Raw genomic sequence first — 20,995 nt, forward strand, 5'->3', positions numbered from 1 at the left:
AATTAGAATTTATGCTACAAGAGCTGACTGATTCTTTTTCATATATAAAAGCTTAGGTTTGTGATTCCTTCTAAGATTACCTCTCAAGATAAGCAATAAAGTAACTGGCCCTTTCTTTGTAAGTGCAAATGCAGCCTGCTAGTAAAAGACCTGGCTGAGAAGAATACCTTGCTTGCCCACATGGTTAATCTATAACAAGCTGCTTGGGTATGAATGTACCTGGGTTCTTGGGATAATTTGTTTTTCCACCTGTAATACATAGAATGCTTAATCATGTAAGAAGCATGGAAAACATGCTGTTTTTTTTTTTAATTAATTGAAAAACAGAATGTAACCACATTGTAATTTTTATATTGCCTGAAAGATTTTTCTGGGTATGTAAGCTGTAAGAAAAAGAATACAGACAGATTTTAAATGGGCTAGAAGAAAAACATCAAAATGGGAGTTAGAAGGAAGACATTAAGAATGAGAGAGTTGGGCTGGACAGATGGCTTAGAGGTTAAAGAGCATTGACTGCTCTTCCAGAGGTCCTGAGTTCAATTTCCAGCAACCACATGGTGGCTCACAACCATCTGTAATGAGATCTGGTGCCCTCTTCTGGTGTGCAGGCAAATATGCAGGCAGAACACTGTATACATATTAAATAAAGGAATTTTAAAAATCTTAAAAAAAAAAAGAAAAGAAAGAATAAGAGAGTTGGCCCCACAGTGGCGGTGCATGCCTTTAATCCCAGCACTCGGGAGGCAGAGGCAGGTGAATCTCTGAGAGTTCAAGCCTAGCCTGGTCTACAAGGTGAGATCCCGGACAGGCACCAAAACGACACAGAGAAACCCTGTCTCAAAAAACCCAAAAAAAAGAAAGAAAGAAAAAAAAAAAGAATGAGAGAGTTAAAATGATTTAGAAGGAAAACATCAAGAATGAGAGACTTAGAAGGGACTAGAAGGAAAACATCAAGAATAAAGATAGAGTTAGGAGAACATCAAGAATGAGAGAAGGAAATCACCAGGAAAATAAAGAATAGAGAATGCAAAAGAAGAATAAAGAAAAGGTCTGAAGGAAACCATCAAGAGAATGTGTCTTTTCCCCTTACCCCCTCAGATAGAAAAGTCATAGACTCCATGGCCTCCCTCTGAGCCCTGCACTGCTGGAGGCTGGTCCCCCAGGCAGCGAGAGTTAAGGGCTTGTCATGTAGGCACAAGAATTTGAGTTTGGTCCACAGAAGCATGAAAAGGGAAGCCAGTATGACATCACATGGCTTATTATTACAGCATGGGGGGAGAAGGGGTGGCAGAGCCTTGGAACTCATTGGCCGGTCAGCCCGGAGCACCTGGTGAGCTCCAGTGAGATCTTGACTCCTCCCCACTCTCCTCCAAAAAAAAAAAAAAAAGGTGGACAGTGCTCGAAGAACACCACCCTAAGTGGTGTGCAGGCCAGAGGATGCACCCAAAGCATGAAGAACGTAAGTTCTATTCTCCTGAGCAGGAGACCCAAGGAGTGGCAAAGCCCATTGCCTATTTTGGGTCGCTAAGTTGCCCTCTAACCTCCACAGGGACACTATTCATGTGCCTTCCAGAAAAGCAAGAAAGAGCCATCTGACTTGGAGGCTACCAACATGAACCCAGAAATGCGGACAGGACACCATGGAGGTGACTTTCATCACAGATCCTCTGGCAAAAGTAAGGGCAGTGAAGTAGAAGGGCAGATGTGGGGAGATGGCAGGGAAGGCTGCCCAGCAGTCACGTGCACATGAGAGTCTAGCACACCAGGCCTTTGCCCTGGACCTCCAGTGCCAGCCCTGCTCCCCCTCCCCCCCCCCCACCCCGCCCAGCTCTTCCCACCAACCTGAGTTCACGCTTGTGAGGTCAGATGCTCCTGATAAATCACTCTCTTCTCTCACAGTTGAGCTTCCTGGCTTGTTCCAGAGGCCAGCCACAGGTCTCTTGTTTCTTTCCAAGCATGGCCCTCCAAACCAGGCACTTCTCTCTGGAGCACAGCTCCTGACAATGCTGTACCCCTTTACCCATAGGTCTGTCGAGGGGACAGCCTGTCCCTCAAGTTCTTGGGGTCCCTTCCATCCTGATCCTGGAAATGGGATGGAGGCCTTCCCTTCATCCATTGCAGCCCTAGGTGTTGTATGGTATTTTGTTTGTGTTCTGACAAATAAAACTTGCCTGGAGATCAGAGGGCGGAGCTAGCCACTAGTTAACCACACAGGCCAGGCACACACTTTTAATCCCAGCACTTGGGTGGAGGAAGCAGGAAGATCAGGAGTTCAAGGCCACCCTGAGCTACATGAGATTGAACCAGTCTATAAGAGAAACAGAGCTGGCAGTGGTGGTACACACCTTTGATCCAAGTACTTGGGAACTCATGCTTTTGATCCCAGGATTTGGCAGTTATCTTTTTTTTTTTTTTTTGGTTTTTCGAGACAGGGTTTTTCTGTGTAGCTTTGCACCTTTCCTGGGACTCACTTGGTAGCCCAGGATGGCCTTGAACTCACAGAGATCCACCTGGCTCTGCCTCCCGAGTTCTGGGATTAAAGGCATGAGCCACCACCGCCTGGCTGATCCCAGGATTTGGGAGTTAAAGACAGGAATATAAGGAGGGTGGAGACAGGATCACCCCCCCCCCCCCACACACACACCCTCTCAGTCTGAGGATTAGTAGAGACAGGATGCCCTATTCAGTCTGAGATTTCATAGAGTAAGAAGTCTCTAGTGGCTGCTGCTCTGCTTCTCTGATCTTTCAGCTTTCACCTTCAATATCTGACTCCAGGTTTTATTGTTAAGACTAATTAGGTTCACGTTTCATGTAGGCCCTTCCCACGCTCCGGTGTGCCCCTGCCTCTGTAAAGCACATATCAATGGATGTGAGTTGTCTCTCCACATCGTGACCACCTCCAGACCTCTGGTCTTTCATTGACTCTCACCCAGAAATTCTAGTCCACAGGATAGGCACCTTGGTACAGCGGCTTCTTCATCTTGTGGGAGTGTTAGGCAGCCCGACCCATTCTCAGCTCTCTGCTCTCACGTGGACAGTGTGGTTGCCAGTAGCCACATCTTCTGGACATTCTCCAGCAGTGGGCCCTTGCTCACCCTTCACTGACTTCATGCCCTTCTTAGACTCACTCACAGCAGTACAAGTCCACAGTCCCTAGTGTGACCAGTGTCTCCCTACGCCCCTCAACCTGTCCCCTCTCCATCACCAGCTGGACTTCCACCAGCGGCATCATCTCTGTATGAGTCAGTGTGACCACTGCACCTTCCTCTCTCGTCTGGGTGCAAAACTCACTCACCCCATGCACTGTTGGTCTGTTTTCCTGATGGGTAGGGATTTTACATCCTTTAAACAAATTTGTTCCATTAAAAAAAAAATGAGTGTTTTGCCTGCATGTCTACATGTGCACCACATGTGTGCCTGGTGTCCCCAGAAGTCAGAAGAGGGCACTGGACCGCCTAGACTTATGGGTGGTTGTGAGCTGTCATGGGGTGCCGGGAACTGAATCCAGGTTCTCTGTAAGAACAAGTGCTCTCAATCATTCACTACCTCTCCAGCACCCGTTTTTTGTTTTATTTGTTTTTTCCCTGTGTAGCTTTGGTGCCTGTCCTGGATCTCACTCTGTAGATCAGGCTGGCCTTGACCTCACAAGAGATCTGCCTGCCTCTGCCAAGTGCTGGGATTAAAGGTGTGAGCTACCACGGCCTGGCTCCCCCACCGTTCTTAAAGATTTATGTGTGTGCCTGGGTGAATTGATGTATACGAGTGTGCAGGTGCCCTCTGGGGCCAGGAAAGGGTGTTGAATCTTCTGGAACTGGAACTGTAGGTTGTGACACACTTGATATGGGTGCTGTGAACCAAATCCAGATCTTCTGCAAGAGCAGGAGTGCTCTTAACCACTGAGCATCTCTCTGGCCCTTCCAGGTTTATTTTTTAAATCTTTGGTGTAGGTTAAAAACATAAGGCATATGTATATAAAGAACATACAAGTAAGAATCCTACTATGGCCGGGCGGTGGTGGCGCACGCCTTTAATCCCAGCACTTGGGAGTCAGAGACAGGCGGATGTCTATGAGTTCGAGGCTAGCCTGGTCTACAAAGCGAGTTCCAGGACAGGCACCAAAACACCACAGAGAAACCCTGTCTTAAAAAAAAACTAAAAAAATAAAAATAAAAAAGAGATTCATCTGTGTATTAAAGCTGAACTTTGACCTGCCAAGGGTCTGTCAAAGGCAAAGCCATTTATTATGAATATTTGGTGTTACCCAGCCTTTAATATTCCAGCTGTCTTCTGCTATGAAATCCATGCATGACCAGACCAATTGGTAAACAGTTCAGCTCCCCAGACCTGCTGAACCTACTAAGTTACTAACTGCCCTGCTGAGCTTAGGAGACAAGCTGGCAGGAGACACATAGCTTTGTTTCCTGTGCTAATGAAGCTTAGAGCATTCCCTGGCCTTGAGGAGGCCTAGTGGTTCTCCAGAGCATTTTGACTGAGAACAAAAGAGGTTTTTACATATCAAGGTGAGAGATAAAACAACATTCCTGAGGAGGCAGGGAACCTCCTGCCCAGGGAAAGAAAGGCAAGGTGAGAAAGTAGAGAGGATGGTGGAGGTTCCATAGAGGGTAAGCAGATCATTGGGAGAGTTTTCTGAGTGCCAGGAGTAGAGAGTAGCAGAGATGGAGAGAGAAGATACAGAGGACGAAGATGAGGCTGAAAGCATAGGAGTTAGTGTTAGCTGGACTATGAGCTAGGGAGCTGGACGGAACTGCAGTTATGGGGACAGGATTTCATCCCAGAGAAATAGAGTAGACGGATATAGAGCTTGGTATGTCTAGAGTTGTTCCTGTCTTGAATGCCTGGTGGAGCTATAGTTGAATTGATGTAATTTTGTCTTAGAGGAATAAAGTTAACAGACATAAGAACATAGCGTACGTAGATTTTTTTTCCCCGATATCCCACGCCAGACAAAGCAAAGCCTCCTTGGACCCTGGGGAATCAATCGAGTTCAAAGTCATCCTCAGCTACAAGAGAAACTTGAAGCCAGCCTAGGCTACATAAAACCTTCCCCACTTCATTCTTTCACATACAAAACAAAACAAACCCCCAACAACAAAAGGCCATTCAACACTAATCCTTTTCTAAAAAAGTGAATCTTACCTAATTTAGTAGAATAAAACATTGGGAATTTAAAAAAGTATTAGGGGGCTGGAGATGGCTCAGTGACTAAGGTTTGGTATCCAGTGTCTGCATGGTGGTTCATAACTATCTTTAACTCCAACTCCAGAGGATTGATGCCCTCTTCTGGCCCCTGTGGGCACAGAATACACAGGATGCAGATGCATACATGCTGGAAAGCCATACAAAAATAAATCTGGGTGGAGGGATTGCTCACTAGTTAAGGAAACTGGCTGTTCCTCCGGGAGACCTGGGCTCTATTCTCAGCACCCACATGATAGCTCACAACTGTCTAGAACTCTGGTTCCAGTGGACCCCATACCCACTTCTGACTTCTACAGGCCCTAGGCACAGACTTGGTGCACAGCCACACATGCAGCCTGTCGTGGCCAGGCTTCTCTCTAGGCTGTAGAGGAGCAGAACTGATTCTATATATATGCATGTATTAGAGTAGCTTACAGGCTCTGGTCTAACTAGTCCATCAATGGCTGTTTCCTGACACAAAGTTCAGGAATCCAGTAATTCAGTCTGAGGCTGGGGGTCTCAGCTGGTCTTCACTGTGTCAGAATCCTGAAGAAATAGGGAAGGAATGCCCTAGCAGCAGGACAGATGAACTTGCTAGTGAGAATGAGGGCAAGCTTACAAAAAGCAAAAGGTTCCAGATTTAGGATGGGTCTTCCCACCTCAAATGATCTGGACTGAAGATGAGTCTTCCTACCTCAAATGATGCAGTTAAGTAAAAATCCCTTCCAGGTGTGCCTGCTGCTTGGGTTTTTAAGTTGACAACCAACAGCCATCACACAAGCAAAACACCTACCTATACATTAATTGAAAAAAAAATTTTTTTTTTTACATTTGTTTGTGCTTGTGGAGGTCAGAGGGCAGCCTATTGGAGTTGGGTATCTTCCTTCATCATGTGTATTCGTGGGATTGAAGTTAGCTCCATCATGTGTATTCGTGGGATTGAAGTTAGGTCATCAGAGCCGGTGGCAAGTGTCCTTACCCATTGAGTCACCTGGCTGCCACCTTATCTGTATTTTAAAGTGAGAGACAATTCACATCACATCTTTTTTTTTTTGAGGGCCAGACATAACCAGGGGCTTGCTAACAAAGCATGATGGACAAGTGCTCTGCCAGTGAAATACATCCTCAATCTTCCCCCCACCCCCTTAGCTTTTAAGACAGAGTTTTATTGACCCACTCTATGGCCCAAGCAGGCCTTGAACTTGGGATCTTTCTGCCTCAGTCTCCTGAGTGGCTGAGAGGGCAGGCCCACAGCACTAGGCATGGCTGAGGAGTCCCATCTTTGAATGCTGCAGAAGACAGAATAGTGCTACATCATTCACAGATTCAGGGAATCCTCATGAGAATTGCTCAGATAGGTATTTGGTCTTCTCCATGATGCCGCTGGAACACAGTATTTCATAATAGTATTGTAGGAAGGCTACCAACAGACTTCTAATTTTGTGTCACAACTTTCCATTTGTTTCTCTTCAGTTTTCTAGGCAAACAATGTTCTGAAAAGCAATTTCTAGTCTTACAGCTTTCCGTCCTTTATTTTCCACTGTTCTCTGCTGTTTTTCCACATTAACTCTGGTAAGACACTGGACAATGCTGCTAAGTGAGAGATGGGGCAGCCATGAGTGGGGATGTCCAGCTGAACATCCTTGGCAGCCTTAGTGGAAGAGAAGGAAGGGACAGTCCTGTGACAGTGACAGGTGTTTCCTTTTCTTTGATTTGCCAGCTGTTAAGACTGCTGAACAGTTAGAAGGAGTGTGTAGTCTGTATATCGAAAATTTTATTAAAGTAAATTAAAGGCCAATTAAACTAGTTTTATTCAAAGTAAGTCTACATTAAATTACAATATTAACAATCTGTAGACACAATGAACTTAAAATATAAGAAGTAGAAATAGAAATCTATTTGGTCTTTCAGAGACCACATATCATAGAACTCATAAATGAAAATTTACAAATATAGAAATGATACTTAAAGAGTAAGGATTTTAATATGGGAACCCAAAAGATGTCAGATTTTAAACATGCATGTTTCAAAAAGGGAGAATCCTTTAATAATTTAGCATAAAATCGAGTTATATAAACTTGGTATATTCCAGAAAATATTGCTTTAAACACTTATACATGATCAAAATTCCTTTGGTAGCTTTTAATCAAAATGAAACATGCTACTTTGTAAAATATAAAGTACTTTTAAATGTTGCAAAAATGTCTGTCATCATCACCATGCCAACACCACCATGGAGCCTTGTTCTCACTGCTCAACCTCACGTGTGAACACACAGTATGTCACCAGGCACCAACAAGTCCTTAGCCGTTTGACAAAAATCACTAAGTTCTGTACAGTGCCAGGGCAGAGATCCAAGACGGTCCCTATGCAAGACTATAAACCAGGCCCAGCTTTATTATGGTCATCACACAAACTGCAATCTCAGCAGTCCGACAGCAGCCACCCCAGGGCCAAAGCCAGGACCTCCACACTCAGCCAGCACCGAAACAGACGTGGGACCCTCAAGCCCTAAACACAAACGACAAGCAGCCTGCTGGACGGGCTCTGTATCTCGAGTGACAGACACGGTGTCCTCTTGGCACATCAGGGACCTCACTTAGAAACCTGATTTACAGAAGCCCAAATTCTGAACTTTCTGAAAACACAGAACAGAGGCTGGTGCTTAGGGTGCAGAGCTGACTGGTGGTCTGGACACTTTCTTCCAGTGCCCACCAACCCAGGGCTCCCTCTGAGTGTTCATATGGGGAAGAATGCAGCATCTAGGGTATTTCCACTGTGTCCCACAATCACACACACAACAAACCACACCCATGGCTGTCTGCCAGAGGAACAAGAGCTTGTGAGGGAACTTCTCAACTAATATGGGCATGTCCAATCTAAAGTCAGAGTGACGAAACAGAAGGAGAGGAAGAATGGAGAGGAAAAAGAGTGACATGTCAAAGTCCTTGCGCCCTGGGAAGGATGATCCAAGAACCATGTCCTCTGCTTTGAATCCAAGTGTCCACAGTTGCAGCTGCAGGACCTGGGGACAGCACAGCAGCCGTGTGCACACTCTGCAGGTGCATTCTAGTGTTTGTCTCATCACGAGACGGCAGTCTGCTGACGCATCACGCCACATAGTGGTACTGATTTGGACTGTCTTTGTCTCGTTCCATATAGTCTCTGTCTATAAGTGATTCAATCCTCTTTTTCAAATCTCCAGGCTAGAAAAGAAAAATCAAACTTTTTATGATAGGGTACTAAACTCAGAAACATAAACCTAACATCCTGCAGGACAAAAACATGCAGCTCTACAACAGACACCGAGATCACTGATAATTACGAAATGATCATGTTCCCATCATATTCTGAACTGATGTTTAAACAGGAATGACTGCACCTGGCTTCCTTATCTCCTTACATGAGCATATAAGTAGGAAAAATCCTACATGTAGCATGCTTTCACATGTTTGGAAGGAAAATCTGATCATGTTCTAGTGGGGCATTCTTATTTTGCTGCTATTATTGTTGTTGTTGTTGTTTGTTTGTTTTTTTGAGATGGGGTTTCTCTGTGTAGTCCTGGCTGTCCTGGAACTAGTTCTGTAGACCAAGCTGGCCTCAAACTCAGAGTGCCTCCTGAGTGCTGGGATTAAAGGCATGCATGGCCACCACTGTCCAGCTTGCTATTATTAAAAATTTTTTACACTCGTTTCTTTTGTGTGTTAAGAGTGTGGGCATATGACAGGATGCCTGTGTGGAGGCCAGAGGACAACCTCTGGGACTCACTCTCTCCAAACACATGGGTTTCAGGGACCAAACTCAGGTCGTCAGGCTTTGTGACAAATGCCTTCATCCACTGAGCCATCTTGTTGGTCCTAGTGAGATTCTGAGACAAGGCTCTGCTCCATTTCTAGGCTGACCTTGTGAACTCATCACGTAGCCCAGGCTGGTTTTAAACTCGCAGCAGTCCTCCTGCCTCAGCCCCTTGAGGTAAGGATTATGGGTCTGCACCTTCTCTAGCCGTCTTCATCCTCTGTGGAGCATTCCCCTGAGCTCAACCCTGTCACTCCACTCACCAGACACGCTCCTCTACACAGGATGGCCACAGATGCGGGAGTGTTCTAAGTCACCGCACAAGTGGACCTGTCATCGTCACCACACAAACACCGCCGCAGAGCCTGGTTCTCACCGCTTTGACTCGCCATGCGGATATAAAGCAGGTGACCAGGCAAATACCCGGCCCTGCCTTCGTTGTTTGGTTTTATGAGACAGGGTCTATCTATGCAGCACTGGCCGTCATGGAACTCCCTCTGTAGACCAGGACAGACTCAAGCTCACAGAGATCCGCCTGCCTCTGCCTCTGAGTGCTGGGATTCAAGATGTGCACCACCATGCCAAAGAACTCAGTCTCTGTGGATGACTAAAACCAGGGCTAAGTCAACAGCCTTAGAATGTCTCTGCCCAAAAGGCACCTGCCTCTACTTCTAAGGCTGTAGTAGGAAGCACATCATTCAGCACTTGGGCGCACTCAGTCAGCACTTAGCCTTCTGCTAAGGGGGACATCATTTTCCAAGCAGCAAACCCTTCTATTCAGGAGCAGGCCGTCCATTTTACAAGCTATGGCTTAGCATACAATTAGCTTTGAAAGCGTGGGGGCTAGCGCTTTGCCCGGCTGTACACTGTGCTTTATACGTAATTACCAGGTCACTCTGCGCCTGGCTGAGGGAGGAAACAACAGTAGTGCCTGGGCTGTGCACCCATCATCACGGGGTGGGGTGGGGCACTGACTAATCAATCTGTCTCCGTGTGACTCCCTGATAAAAAGACCAACTACGTGTCATGCAACCAGGGGACTTCCAGTTGCTAAAGGCCAGCGGTCCTGAGGGTTCAACTCCTTCTGAGGTGACAGTGCACTTTAGGCTCGTCTGCATTAGCAGAGCCTCAGAGCTCAGTTACAGAACAAGAAAGAGGGGCAAGTCTGAGGCCGACTTACATCTCCAAAGTAGGAAATGCTATGTAGCTTGTGATGTGTGAATGTTGAATCCAGCAGCTACCAACACCACTGCCCCAGGGCCCGGGAGTTACCAACACCACTGCCACAAGGGCCCAGGGAGTTACCAACACCACTGCCCCAGGGCCCGGGGAATTACCAACACCACTGCCCCAGGGCCCGGGAGTTACCAACACCACTGCCCCAGGGCCCGGGGAATGGCTTCCGTGCCATGGTGAGGGAAGCCCCTCCCGCTGTCCTGGTATCTCATGGCCCTCGTTCCCTTCTGAAAGCACAGCATGCAGTATGAATTGCTTGGAGGAGCGGAGTCTCTGGTTTCCAGGGTGGTGATGTCAAGGATCTGCAGCACAGAGCCCTTGCTATGGCGTGTGCTGGCCTCTGCTCACACAGGGCCCATGTTATCAGTCAGATGCGAGGACACTGAGCTGCCCACGCGTTCTGTGACTGAGCACAGACCTAGCATCCCACTGTGCCGACAGCACTTACCTTGACTGGAAACTTCAGCTGATTGTACAATTCAGAGACTAGAAGGTTATGACCAAGAGTCTTCCTCATTTTCATTATTCTGACTATGGCAGCGTCGATCTGGTACTGTCTGTCCTGGAACACTCTCTCCGTGGTGCTGACCTGCTCTTCGACCTGGACAAAGACAAGAGAGAAGGAGGAGTGTGACGACGCTCCAGTGTGGTTCTGTCCTGACAAACTTGGTTTTCATGTAGACTAAGGCGGGCTTGGATGAGTTTGTTACATTTCAAGTTGTTCTATGAAAGCTCAACTTCTCACAAGTGTACAACTCTACAAATAACACTTGGAAAAATAATGTTCGAGCTGTATTTTCTGTACAAATGCAGCACAGGATGGCTGTGAGCCCCAAGTGGATACTGGGAACTCAGGTCCTCTGAAAGTGCAACCATTGTTCTTAACCATCGAGACATCTCTCTAGCCTCCTTATCAATATAAGTATTTATATTGAGTATTTGAGTATATTTTCTGTCCGGCAAATTCAAAGACTCAGGATGAATGACACAATTACTGTCTGTGGGGGAGGGGTTGTTTAGCATGCCCCCCCCATACTTTATAAAAATTCTCCTCACACACCTACCTAGACTAAGCATCTCTAGGAATGAGGAGGCCATTAGACCCCAGTGTGTGTGTGTGTGTGTGTGTGTGTGTGTGTGTGTGTGTGTGTGTGAGAGAGAGCTTCAGGTCAGAAGGGCTGACCGCTCTGATCTTAAGCTTGCGTCCATTTGGGAACCCGAGTGCCTGCTCCCTCCTGCTGAGTGCTGCTCTGTGACCTGTAGGTTCTCTAGGAGACCCTCCTTCTTCCAAGGCCCCGCCCGGAACAGTCTGACTGTACCAGGGAAAGCAGAGCAGGCACTAGCTCTGGAAACCCACGGGCTTCTTCTGTGCTGGCATCCGACACAGGAAGGTGTGAGTTCACACACAGACACAGCGGCTAAGCAGATTTCTTGACTTTTACGTCTACTGATAACATAAAATCAATGAAAGATCGTGAAGGCACACTACTCCAAACCCCTCCATTTGCACTGGATTCAGACATATGCTCTGACCTCTAACAGTCAACATTACTAGAAAAGCTAAGGACTCACGGTGAGAGCGCATACTGAGAGACAGAGCCGGCACTTACGGTCTCCTTCATCTGGATTTGATTGATCTTTATTCTGAACAACTTGTGTTTGAAGTCTCCATTGAAAATGAACTTATCTCCGTCTTCCACCTCCTTCCCCTTGGGACTTTTAATCAGAACGCGTGCTTTCCCACAGGCCAGCGACTGCAGAGTTCTTCTCAGCTCACTGTCCTCTGAGGGAGGCAAAGGAGGCGCTGGTCACACAACACACAGCCTGGACACTGAGACGCTGGGCCACAGCAGAGGCTACGCCTCCTCTTCACTTGTCCCCTCGAGTGCTGCTGTAGGAACTCGTCCCGTGCCTGCCAGGAAAGCACTCTGCCACTGAGCTACACCGCCAGCTCTACCCCCTTTAATTAACACAGCAGCACCGAGAGCAGGGCACGGCGGCGCACGCCTTTAATCCCGGCACTTGGGAGGCAGAGGCAGGCGGATCTCCGTGAGTTCCAGGACAGCCAAGGTGACAGAGCGAGACCCTATTTCCAAAATAACCAAAACCAAAACCAAAACGGCCCCAAGGACTCCTCCTACCTATGCCAGTGGCCATTTTTATCTCTTCGAAGCTGAACCCGTCCCCCTCGTTGAACATGAGCAGCACCAGCGTCTGGAAGAGCGACACCTGGAACTCCTTCTTGCCCTTGAAGAGAAGGAAGCCATCACAGGGACTGTGTTCAGCCATACTGCGAGTTACCGCAGCCTGCTTTGTGTGCGTGGTTTTGGGGACTCAGGACTTACTGACAGCCACCGCGGAAGAAGGAATTACGTCCCTGATCATAAAACACTGACTATACTGATGGAGAATGAAATGACTATGGGTATTCCACTTAGAAACTCCTGTCTTGCACTGGACATGGCAGCACATGCCTGTGAACCAGCAGTGTGGTGTGCCCACTGCTCCTTGCATTTAACATCACTTCTCAGACATCAGGACTACTTGTTAGCTGCTGTTACTGTTTTTAAGACAATGCCTTGCTATGTAATCCCAGGGTGGCCTTCAACTTTCTATCCTCAAGCCTCTGCCTCTTGAATGTTAGGCTCATGACCATGCACCATCACACATGGCTTCTTGAGGCTCTGGGTGGCAATGGGATTCCAGAGGCTTAGCAGGAGCACAGGAAGGTTGGGGGACAGCATGGGTAAGAAAGGCCTACAGAATGTTCCTCAACACCTTGTTCAAAAAGAGAGGAGGGCAGATTCTGCCCTAGGATGGTCCACGGTCCCTTTTCCTTATCTAGAATGTGCCAGGGCACACGTGCCAGCCAGTGCCATGACATCCAGCACTTCTGTATGGAGAAGACAAAAGAATAGGAAGGGGATTTGGGGAGCAGCAGTGCTGGGTGTCACCTGCCGGACCCCAGCCCTGACCCCCATGAGCAGAAAGCTTCAGGGGCTCTATGCTGTCTGCAGAGGTCAGCTCCTAACTACAGTCAGAAAGCAACGGAAGACACAAGGGCAGAAGTGGACTCGGCTAATGCCTTGCAGGAGGGTGCACGTGACACCCATCCGTGCATTCCAATGGCTCCACAAAACAGGAACTGCAGTCTTCTCCTCGACACACTTCAGCACACATGATCGATCGTGTGTTAAAGTTAGGTGTGGACAGGAAGGCTTTCTCCCATGTTCTGCCTGGCGACACACTCCTTCACATAGTCATGCAGCCTACGTCTGCTCCCTTCTTCCAGGACTGCTGGTGACAGCAGTGGGCACTCCTACCCCGGATCTGTGAGATGTCTTAGGAAGGACTCCCAGCTCTAACTGAAGGGAAGAGAAGAGAGTAAATCTCGAAAGACTCCCCTCTGGGGTTCTGGTTCATTGGCTTGGCACTTTCTAACAGAAGGAAGATAAACAGCTATCAGGAAGAAAGAAAGGAAGGAGGGAGGGAGGGAGGGAGGGAGGAAGGAAGGAGGGAGGGAAGAGGGAAGGAGGGAGGGAAGAAGAAAGGAAGGAAGGAAGGAGGGAGGGAGGGAGGGAGGAAGGAAGGAGGGAAAGAGGAGAGGAGAAAGGAGGGAGGAAAGAAGGAAGAAAGGAAGGAAGGAAAGAGGAGGGAGGGAGGGGAAGAGGAGGGAAGGAGGGAAAGAGGAGGGAGGGAGGAAGGAAGGGTAGTTGGAGAATGCCCAGCAGTGGAGCTTGCTGCTCTTGTCCGGGACCAGAACTTGCACCAGGAGGCTCACAGCTGTCGTCTGGTCTCAGAGGATCTGACCTGCTTTCGGGCTTCTTGGGCTCACGAACGCACTCGTGCATACACGTGTGCCCACACACAGGCACACCAAAGCAGCTGCTTCTCAGAACTGGAGCTAAGGCAGTAAAAAGTAGGTGGCCTGGGCTTTGATCTGTACGGTCAAACTTGTACATGCCACTCTCCACGCCACTGCACACACAATCAATTCCCTCTGGAAGCGGCACTTGCTGCCCTCTCTGGGATCCATCACACACACCTCACTGTGTTGAGCAGAGAACTGGAGCACATCTTCTTTTCCAGTTGCCTTTTCACACCCACTGCTCTTTTAAAGCGCGTATGTGTGGTATGTAACTGTGTGTAGACCCGTGTGCTGGCATGCATGCAGAGGCCAGAGGAGGACGCGGAGTGTCCTATGCTGTTGCTTTCCAGCCTTTGCTCAGGTAGGGTCTCTTACTGAACTCAGATCTCACTATTTTTCAGGAAGGTTGACGGCTAGCAAGTCCCTGTGATGCCCCTCATCTCTGCACCCCAATGCTTAGGTTACAGGTGAGCACAGCTATGCTTATTGGAGATATTTTAAGTAACACTGTTTTTGTATGTGTGGGTGTGCCTGTCATGGCGCACTCATGGAGGTCAAGGGCATTGTGGGAACTGTCTCTCTCCTCCTACTGTATGGGTCCTGGGAACGAACCTGGTTGTGGCTTGGTGTCAGGTGACACCTTGCTAACACGCACACCTGGCTTTTTTTTTTTTTTTTTTTTTTTTTTTAAGATTTATTTATTTATTATGTATACAGTATTCTGCCTGCATGTATGTCTGCAGGCCAGAAGAGGGAGCCAGATCTCATTACAGATGGTTGCGAGCCACCATGTGGTTGCTGGGAATTGAACTCAGGACCTTTGGAAGAGCAAGCAGTGCTCTTAACCTCTGAGCCATCTCTTCAGGCCCCACACCTGGCTTTTCACATGGGTGCTGGGGATCTGACTCAGGCCTCATGGTTGTGCAGCAAGAGCATCCCCCAACTCTGGTAAATAATTTTCTATTGACCATGAAAAGCTAGTGCTGAAAAAAAAAAAAAAAAAAAAAAAATCTTGCCTTTCATTGATACGGAAGTTCAGTAACCTGAAAACTCTCTTAACATCCTGGCTGAAAGGAAGATACAGGAGCACTGGACAAGGAACTGACCTCCTTAAACTCCGCCTTCAACACAGCATGTCCCAGTGTTGTCTGCCACTGGAGCTTCCGGCCACTGTGCTTGCCCAGGTAGAAAGTCTTGAATACTTCCTGAAGTCTGACCATCTGCCAAGCCAAGAGACACAGAGACTGAGCACGGCCTCCCCAGCTCCCCAGGCCTGCACAGCTGAACTGAGAAGGCAGTGCAGAGTCTGAGACTGATTTTCTGTAGTCCACCACCTGTGGTGACACCACAGGCCCGAGTCCCTAGTTTCCTGGGACAGCTGGCTTTTGTCCATTTTGGTGCTTGACACTCGGCTTCCCCCACTCCTTCTAGTCACCTCCAGGGGCACATGTGGCCACCCGGACTCAAATGGTGCCTGTAGCCCAATGACTTTCCTCTCCCTCTGGCTAGGGCCGGTGTCACACACTGTCATCGTTTGTATCCAAATGGCCCTTGGGGATTCACGTCCGACGGCTTTCACTTCATCAGTGAATTAATAATTTAACAGCACTGGAAAGTTCTGGAAACTCAGAGGTGAGGCCTGTTTGGAGGAAGTAGGTCACTGGGGATATGCCTTTGAAAGTATGTCCCATCCCTGGCCTCTTCTCCTTGACCCTGAATGCTTCTGCTGCTGTGATGCTCTTGTCTCAAAGCAGTGGATCCAGCTGACCCTGGGCTGTGATCTCTGAAACCATGAGCAAAGGACCCTTCACTCCTCTAAGTGGCTTCTCTCTAGTACTGTCAGTGACAGAAGTGTCACACGACACACGGTCACACTCACAAGTGCATGCAGAGCACAGCTGGATGACTTCCCAGGCACCGAGGGAGTGTGCGGGTTAGTAGTCACCAGCAGTTGGCTACCTCTCTTGGGCCCCTTCTCTACCTGATGCCCTTATCCCAGGAAGCTTTGGACCTTGGCCTTCCCAGTCTTTAGAGTTAAATGGGCCAGTTTCAGGAAGTCTGTTGCAACAACAGAAAACAGACTAAGACAGATACTTTCAGGAAAGTAAAAAGATAGCTCACAGAGAAATATTTGCAGATCACAGATCTGATTAAGAGTCAAGCATCCCAAATGTGAAGAGCACTTAAGATAACAAAAGACAACTCAAAAAAGGCCTTGAATAGACAGTTCTCCGAAGATTCATAAATGGCCAACAGGCACGTGAAAAGACGCCTGCCTTGTGTCACCCAGGTGAGGCAGCACCTCTCCCCTGCTGCAGGGATGGCAAAAAGGAGTCAAGAACATGGAGGAGGAGCAAGGTGCTCCTCACTGGTCAGCTCAATGCAAAGCAGAACAACTCAGGCCTGGAAGGCTGTTCCAGCTCTGTCCACCAGTGAGCAGAGGTGTTCACAGAGGAACCTCTACACCCATCTCCACAGACACATCATCCATGACAGCTCTCTGTCCACCAGTGAGCAGGTGTTCACAGAGGAACCTCTACACCCATCTCCACAGACACATCATCCATGACAGCTCTCTGTCCACCAGTGAGCAGGTGTTCACAGAGGAACCTCGACACCCATCATCCAGTGAATGGCTGAGCAAGCTGTCTGTACACAGAGTCAAAGAGGAATAAAGCACCAACATGCAGCGCAGCATGAGGAATCCTGGCACAGGGAGCTAATGCCAACGTCAGTGTGCACATCACGTGTGAGCCCCAAAGCAGCCCCAGGGCGAGCAAGTCATAGAGAGCAGACACTGGCTGCAGCCCAAGGGAAGAGACAAGGAGAGGTGATCACCCAAGGAACAGGGCTTCCATCTGTTTAATACGTCACTTTAAGATGGAAAATTCTATGTGAAGGTGTGTTCTGCCACAGCTGAAAAACTACAGTATTAGGTAAGGCTCCAACATCATTTTCTAGAAAACAAAAAACGTACTCAAAGACACTGAGGCTATGAAGGAAAGGCCCAAGGAGCCAGCTCAAAGATTTGGGATGATGTGGGCGTCAAAATAAGTAAATAAGAACCCACGAGTCCAGTGATAGACATAAACACTGAAATATAAAAGGAGACTAGAGCCTTCTTTCTATTAGAGCTGGGACTGGACAACCAGCCCCACTCATCCCAGGAAGACGGCCGATGAACACAGTCCCACAGTCCTGAACAGCCCCACAGTTCCTGTTTCCAGAGGTCAGACACCAACGGCGGCCAAAGGAGCCTAGCATCACAAGACACCTCAACAGCATTTGCAGAACACTGATCCAGAGCCCGAGATGTGGCTCTGCCTGTGCGCCCTGGGCTCCTGGTACCACAACACTGCGAGCCAGTGTTCACTGTTGTGACAAATACCTGAGAAAAAGAACGAGAGAGGAAGAGTTCATTTGGGGCCAGTTTCAGTCCACACTTTGGTGGTACCATCCCCTTTAGGCCCATGGCAAGCTGGAAAGGACCTGGAGGAAGGGCGTGGCAGAGATGTGGCCGGAAGCAGAAGTGATGCAAAGGGAGCAGAGCCACACTCACTGTGCACAGCTCCACAAGCTTCTTAGGGTCCTTCGACCCATCCACACAGCTCAGGGTCTCTTGATGCAATCCTCTCTAGAAATGTCCTCCCAGACACACGAGAGGAGAGTATGCCTCACTACCTAGGCTAGTCCTCAGTCCCACCGTGCCGACAGCTCAGACTAACCACAGCCGCTGTCAAGGACAGACTTGAGACAGCTGGCCAAGCTCGGATGAGGGCTCCTCCCAGGGGCATTTCTGATCTGAGTGCGTGGGGACAACTCTGGGAGCCTGCACTGAGGCGGTGAGGCAAAGGTACCACACAGCCCACCGAACAGGAAAGAGACGCCGTCTACGCAGCCAGTGCTAACCATGGCGCTCTAGGCACCACCCCACACACTTCAGAACAAGCGAAAACACTGGCAGTGTCCTGAGAGGCCTGCCAGACAGAGGAAGAATGATTCCCAGAGGGTGTGACCAAGTACAGCTCCCAGGACAGAGGCGGCATGGAGCTTTGCTGGAAGAGATTTTGCTGAGGAACAAAGATGCCTGAAAACCAACTAAACATGAGCCCAGTGGTCAAACCTATAGCAGATGGGGCAGGGAGCACTGCGGGGTGGGGGAACTGACCAGGGGCCGGTCCAGGCAGGCTCAGGGAGGGGGAGGCACGGGACACCGTGTACAGTCAAGGGAAAGCCGACACAGGGCGAGCTGCAGGGCCTGTCTGTTGATGTGGTGAGTGAGGTCCTTAGGACAGAGACGGAGTCAGACAGAAGGCTACGGAGGTCAGTGGGATCCACACAAGGAAACAGAGAAACCTGTCTGAGACCTGAGAGGAGCTTCAGGAGGGAGTGGTGACCTGGTCCTCACGTTTCGGCCTCACCCTCGCTGCCCTCGGGAAAGGCCCTCACCCTCTGACCAGGTCTACCCTGCTCCTCCTCCTCTGGGCATCACTCATGGTGTGGCCATGTTGGGTTTTAGCCTCACCGAGCCCACTTCAGGCTCTACAATACTTCCAATCAAGTCAATACTTAAAAGGCCCTAAACACCACCACGACCAAGACTCTGGCATCACCTTATGGTAGAGAGCAACCATCAGCCAGGTAAGCTGTCATTTCACAAGTGTCTTTGTGATGGGGAAGAGGAAGACATGGTCTATAGACTGTGACCGAAGAGGTCCTTTTCCAGGAGCACTTTCCAGGGGCCACAGAACATGGAGTGGGCGACCTGGTAACAGGTCTGGCCTAAGTGGGCTTGCCCAGCAATCGATCACTCACCTCGGGAGGGAGGTGCACTTCCATGGGCGTGTATGTGGGCCAGTAGCCCATGGTGAGAATGTTCACTGTGAGGTCAATGGGGCCTGGTGCACTTTGGTTCTGCATATGCTAAAAAACAAAGATATCCAAGACAAAGTAAATAGATACTTAATGCATTGAAGAAGAAATGGTGTGTGTGTGTGTGTGTGTGTGTGTGTGTGTGTGTGTGTGCGTGTGTGTACAATTATGTATCTTTTTTGTTCTTTCTTTTTTTTGAGACAAAGTCTCTCTATGTAGCCCTGGCTGTCCTGGACTTAACTAGGTAGAAACCAGGCTGGCTTCAAACTCAGAGATCCGCTCGCTCGCTCGCCTCTGCCTCCCAAGCGCTGGGATTAAGTGTCTAATCTTTAAGACACAGTTCCGCATGTGGACCCACTTCCGTCTTTCCAACTACTCCTCCGCTGTGTTCCAATGTCTCTGGAATGGTTTTTTAACCTGGTTTCTGTTACAAACGTGACGAATTGTAAGACCCCTCGAGCCAGTTTTACTTAACAACTCACTTGCTTGAAGTGAACCATGATGTCCTTGGACAGCTCCATGTCCTTGAACATGCCCTCCAGCTTGCTGGTGAAGGCAGCGCCACATTCTACGACACGGGAAGGAGTGGGTGAGGAAGAGCCGCGCGTGCCGCCCGCCCGCCCACCCGCGAGCCAGCCCCCCAGCTCACCGTGCTTGAGCTTCGACAGCATGGACTTCTCCGCATCCACCGACGCGCTCTTGCCCACGAGCAGCCTCTTGGCTAAATCTTTCTTATAAAATGCTTCAAAGACATCTTTACCTGTGCACAAACAGCAAGAGCAAGACTTGAGACAGCCGCTTTACAAGCTGCATGCACTCCATGGCCACAGAGCCCCTGGGTACTACTTCTGGGTCGGAGTGCAGGTCAGCATGCTCGTCCAGCCAGTCTCACCATGGATGAAACGAAACAGTATCATGATCTTGTCCAGGATCCTCTCCAGCTCTTCGTCTGTGGCCTCTTTGTTGCCGGCTCGTAACTTGGAATCCACGTGTTTGGCTGGAAGAGCAGGAGTTCCCATCAGAACTGGCGGTGGGGTCACCGCAGGAGAGATTTGCTAGTGCACACACGGCCCTGGGGGACATCTCACACCAACACAGCAAGAAGGAAAGCCAACTCCACACAGCTCTCATCAACACTGGGCACTCTGGAACCTTCCCAAAACACCACCATTGCAGGACGAGAAGCGGACTTTTTAAAACAGGTGGTCTCAAGGTAATGATGAGAATGTTATCTTCCCAGAACTTTAACAAATCCATAGATTAAAAAAGTAATTCTTTAAATCAATCTCAGACTGAATTTGTCTCTTATTTTATTTTAAAGATTTATGCCCTGGGTTAGATCCTCGGCAAAAAAAAAAAAAAAAAAAAAAAAAAAAAAAAAAAAAAGATTTATTTTATTCATGTGTGTGGGTGTTATGTCTCTGCCAGTATCATCAGGAGACAGAAGAGGGCATTTGATTCTCTGAAGCTTGAGTTACAGTGTGACCTGGCATTTGAACTCTGGAAGACCAGTCCATCTCTCCAGTCCCAGACTGATTATTTATTTTATTTTTTCACATTCTGATTTTTTAAAGTATTGATTTTCTGTGTGTGGGTGTTTTGTGTATGTATGCCTGTGCACCATGCATGTGTTTGGTGGCCCTGGAGGGCAGAAGAGGGCATCGGGTCCCTCAGAACTAGTTACAGATGGCTGTGACATGTGGGTGCTGGAAACTGAACCCAGGTCTACTGGAAGAGCAGACAGTGCTCTTAACCGCTGAGCCATCTCTCCAGCCCGACCCCCAGACTGAATTTTAAAGAAGCAGGCTTTTACTTTTCTTTCTTTCTTTTTTTCTTTTGGTTTTTGAGACAGGGTTTCTGTGTAGCTTTGGAGCCTGTCCTGGATCTCGCTCTGTAGACCAGGCTGGCCTCCAACTCACAGAGATCCGCCTGCCTCTGCCTCCCGAGTGCTGGGATTAAAGGCATGCGCCACCACCGTCCTGCGGCTTTTACTTTCTTAACCCTAGATGTCAAACACGGGTTTAG

The 20,995-nt window shown here is 48.6% G+C and overlaps 1 protein-coding gene and 1 long non-coding RNA gene across 2 annotated transcripts in view; one reads left to right on the top strand and one right to left on the bottom strand.

The window, feature by feature from the left end:
• Positions 1 to 741: 741 nt before the first annotated feature.
• LOC121823550 (uncharacterized) lies at positions 742 to 20,255 on the top strand. The gene is made up of 4 exons (XR_006065075.2): positions 742 to 1,459; positions 1,550 to 1,676; positions 14,500 to 14,565; positions 15,173 to 20,255. It is a non-coding gene; the product is annotated as an uncharacterized LOC121823550 (long non-coding RNA).
• The window catches only part of Cul4a (cullin 4A), a 38,367-nt gene continuing 24,318 nt past the window's right edge, over positions 6,947 to 20,995 (bottom strand). The window contains exons 12-20 of the mRNA XM_076553719.1: positions 19,863 to 19,967; positions 19,620 to 19,730; positions 19,453 to 19,538; positions 18,914 to 19,021; positions 15,205 to 15,318; positions 12,372 to 12,477; positions 11,841 to 12,013; positions 10,679 to 10,831; positions 6,947 to 8,405 (exon numbers count right to left, since the gene is read on the bottom strand). Of these exons, the coding sequence (XP_076409834.1) occupies positions 8,310 to 8,405; positions 10,679 to 10,831; positions 11,841 to 12,013; positions 12,372 to 12,477; positions 15,205 to 15,318; positions 18,914 to 19,021; positions 19,453 to 19,538; positions 19,620 to 19,730; positions 19,863 to 19,967 (1,052 nt within the window). The 3' untranslated portion in view covers positions 6,947 to 8,309. The remainder of the gene's footprint in view (positions 8,406 to 10,678; positions 10,832 to 11,840; positions 12,014 to 12,371; positions 12,478 to 15,204; positions 15,319 to 18,913; positions 19,022 to 19,452; positions 19,539 to 19,619; positions 19,731 to 19,862; positions 19,968 to 20,995) is intronic.

The sequence above is a fragment of the Peromyscus maniculatus genome, chromosome 17 (assembly GCF_049852395.1).
Source record: "Peromyscus maniculatus bairdii isolate BWxNUB_F1_BW_parent chromosome 17, HU_Pman_BW_mat_3.1, whole genome shotgun sequence".
NCBI classification, from domain to species: Eukaryota; Metazoa; Chordata; class Mammalia; order Rodentia; family Cricetidae; genus Peromyscus; species Peromyscus maniculatus.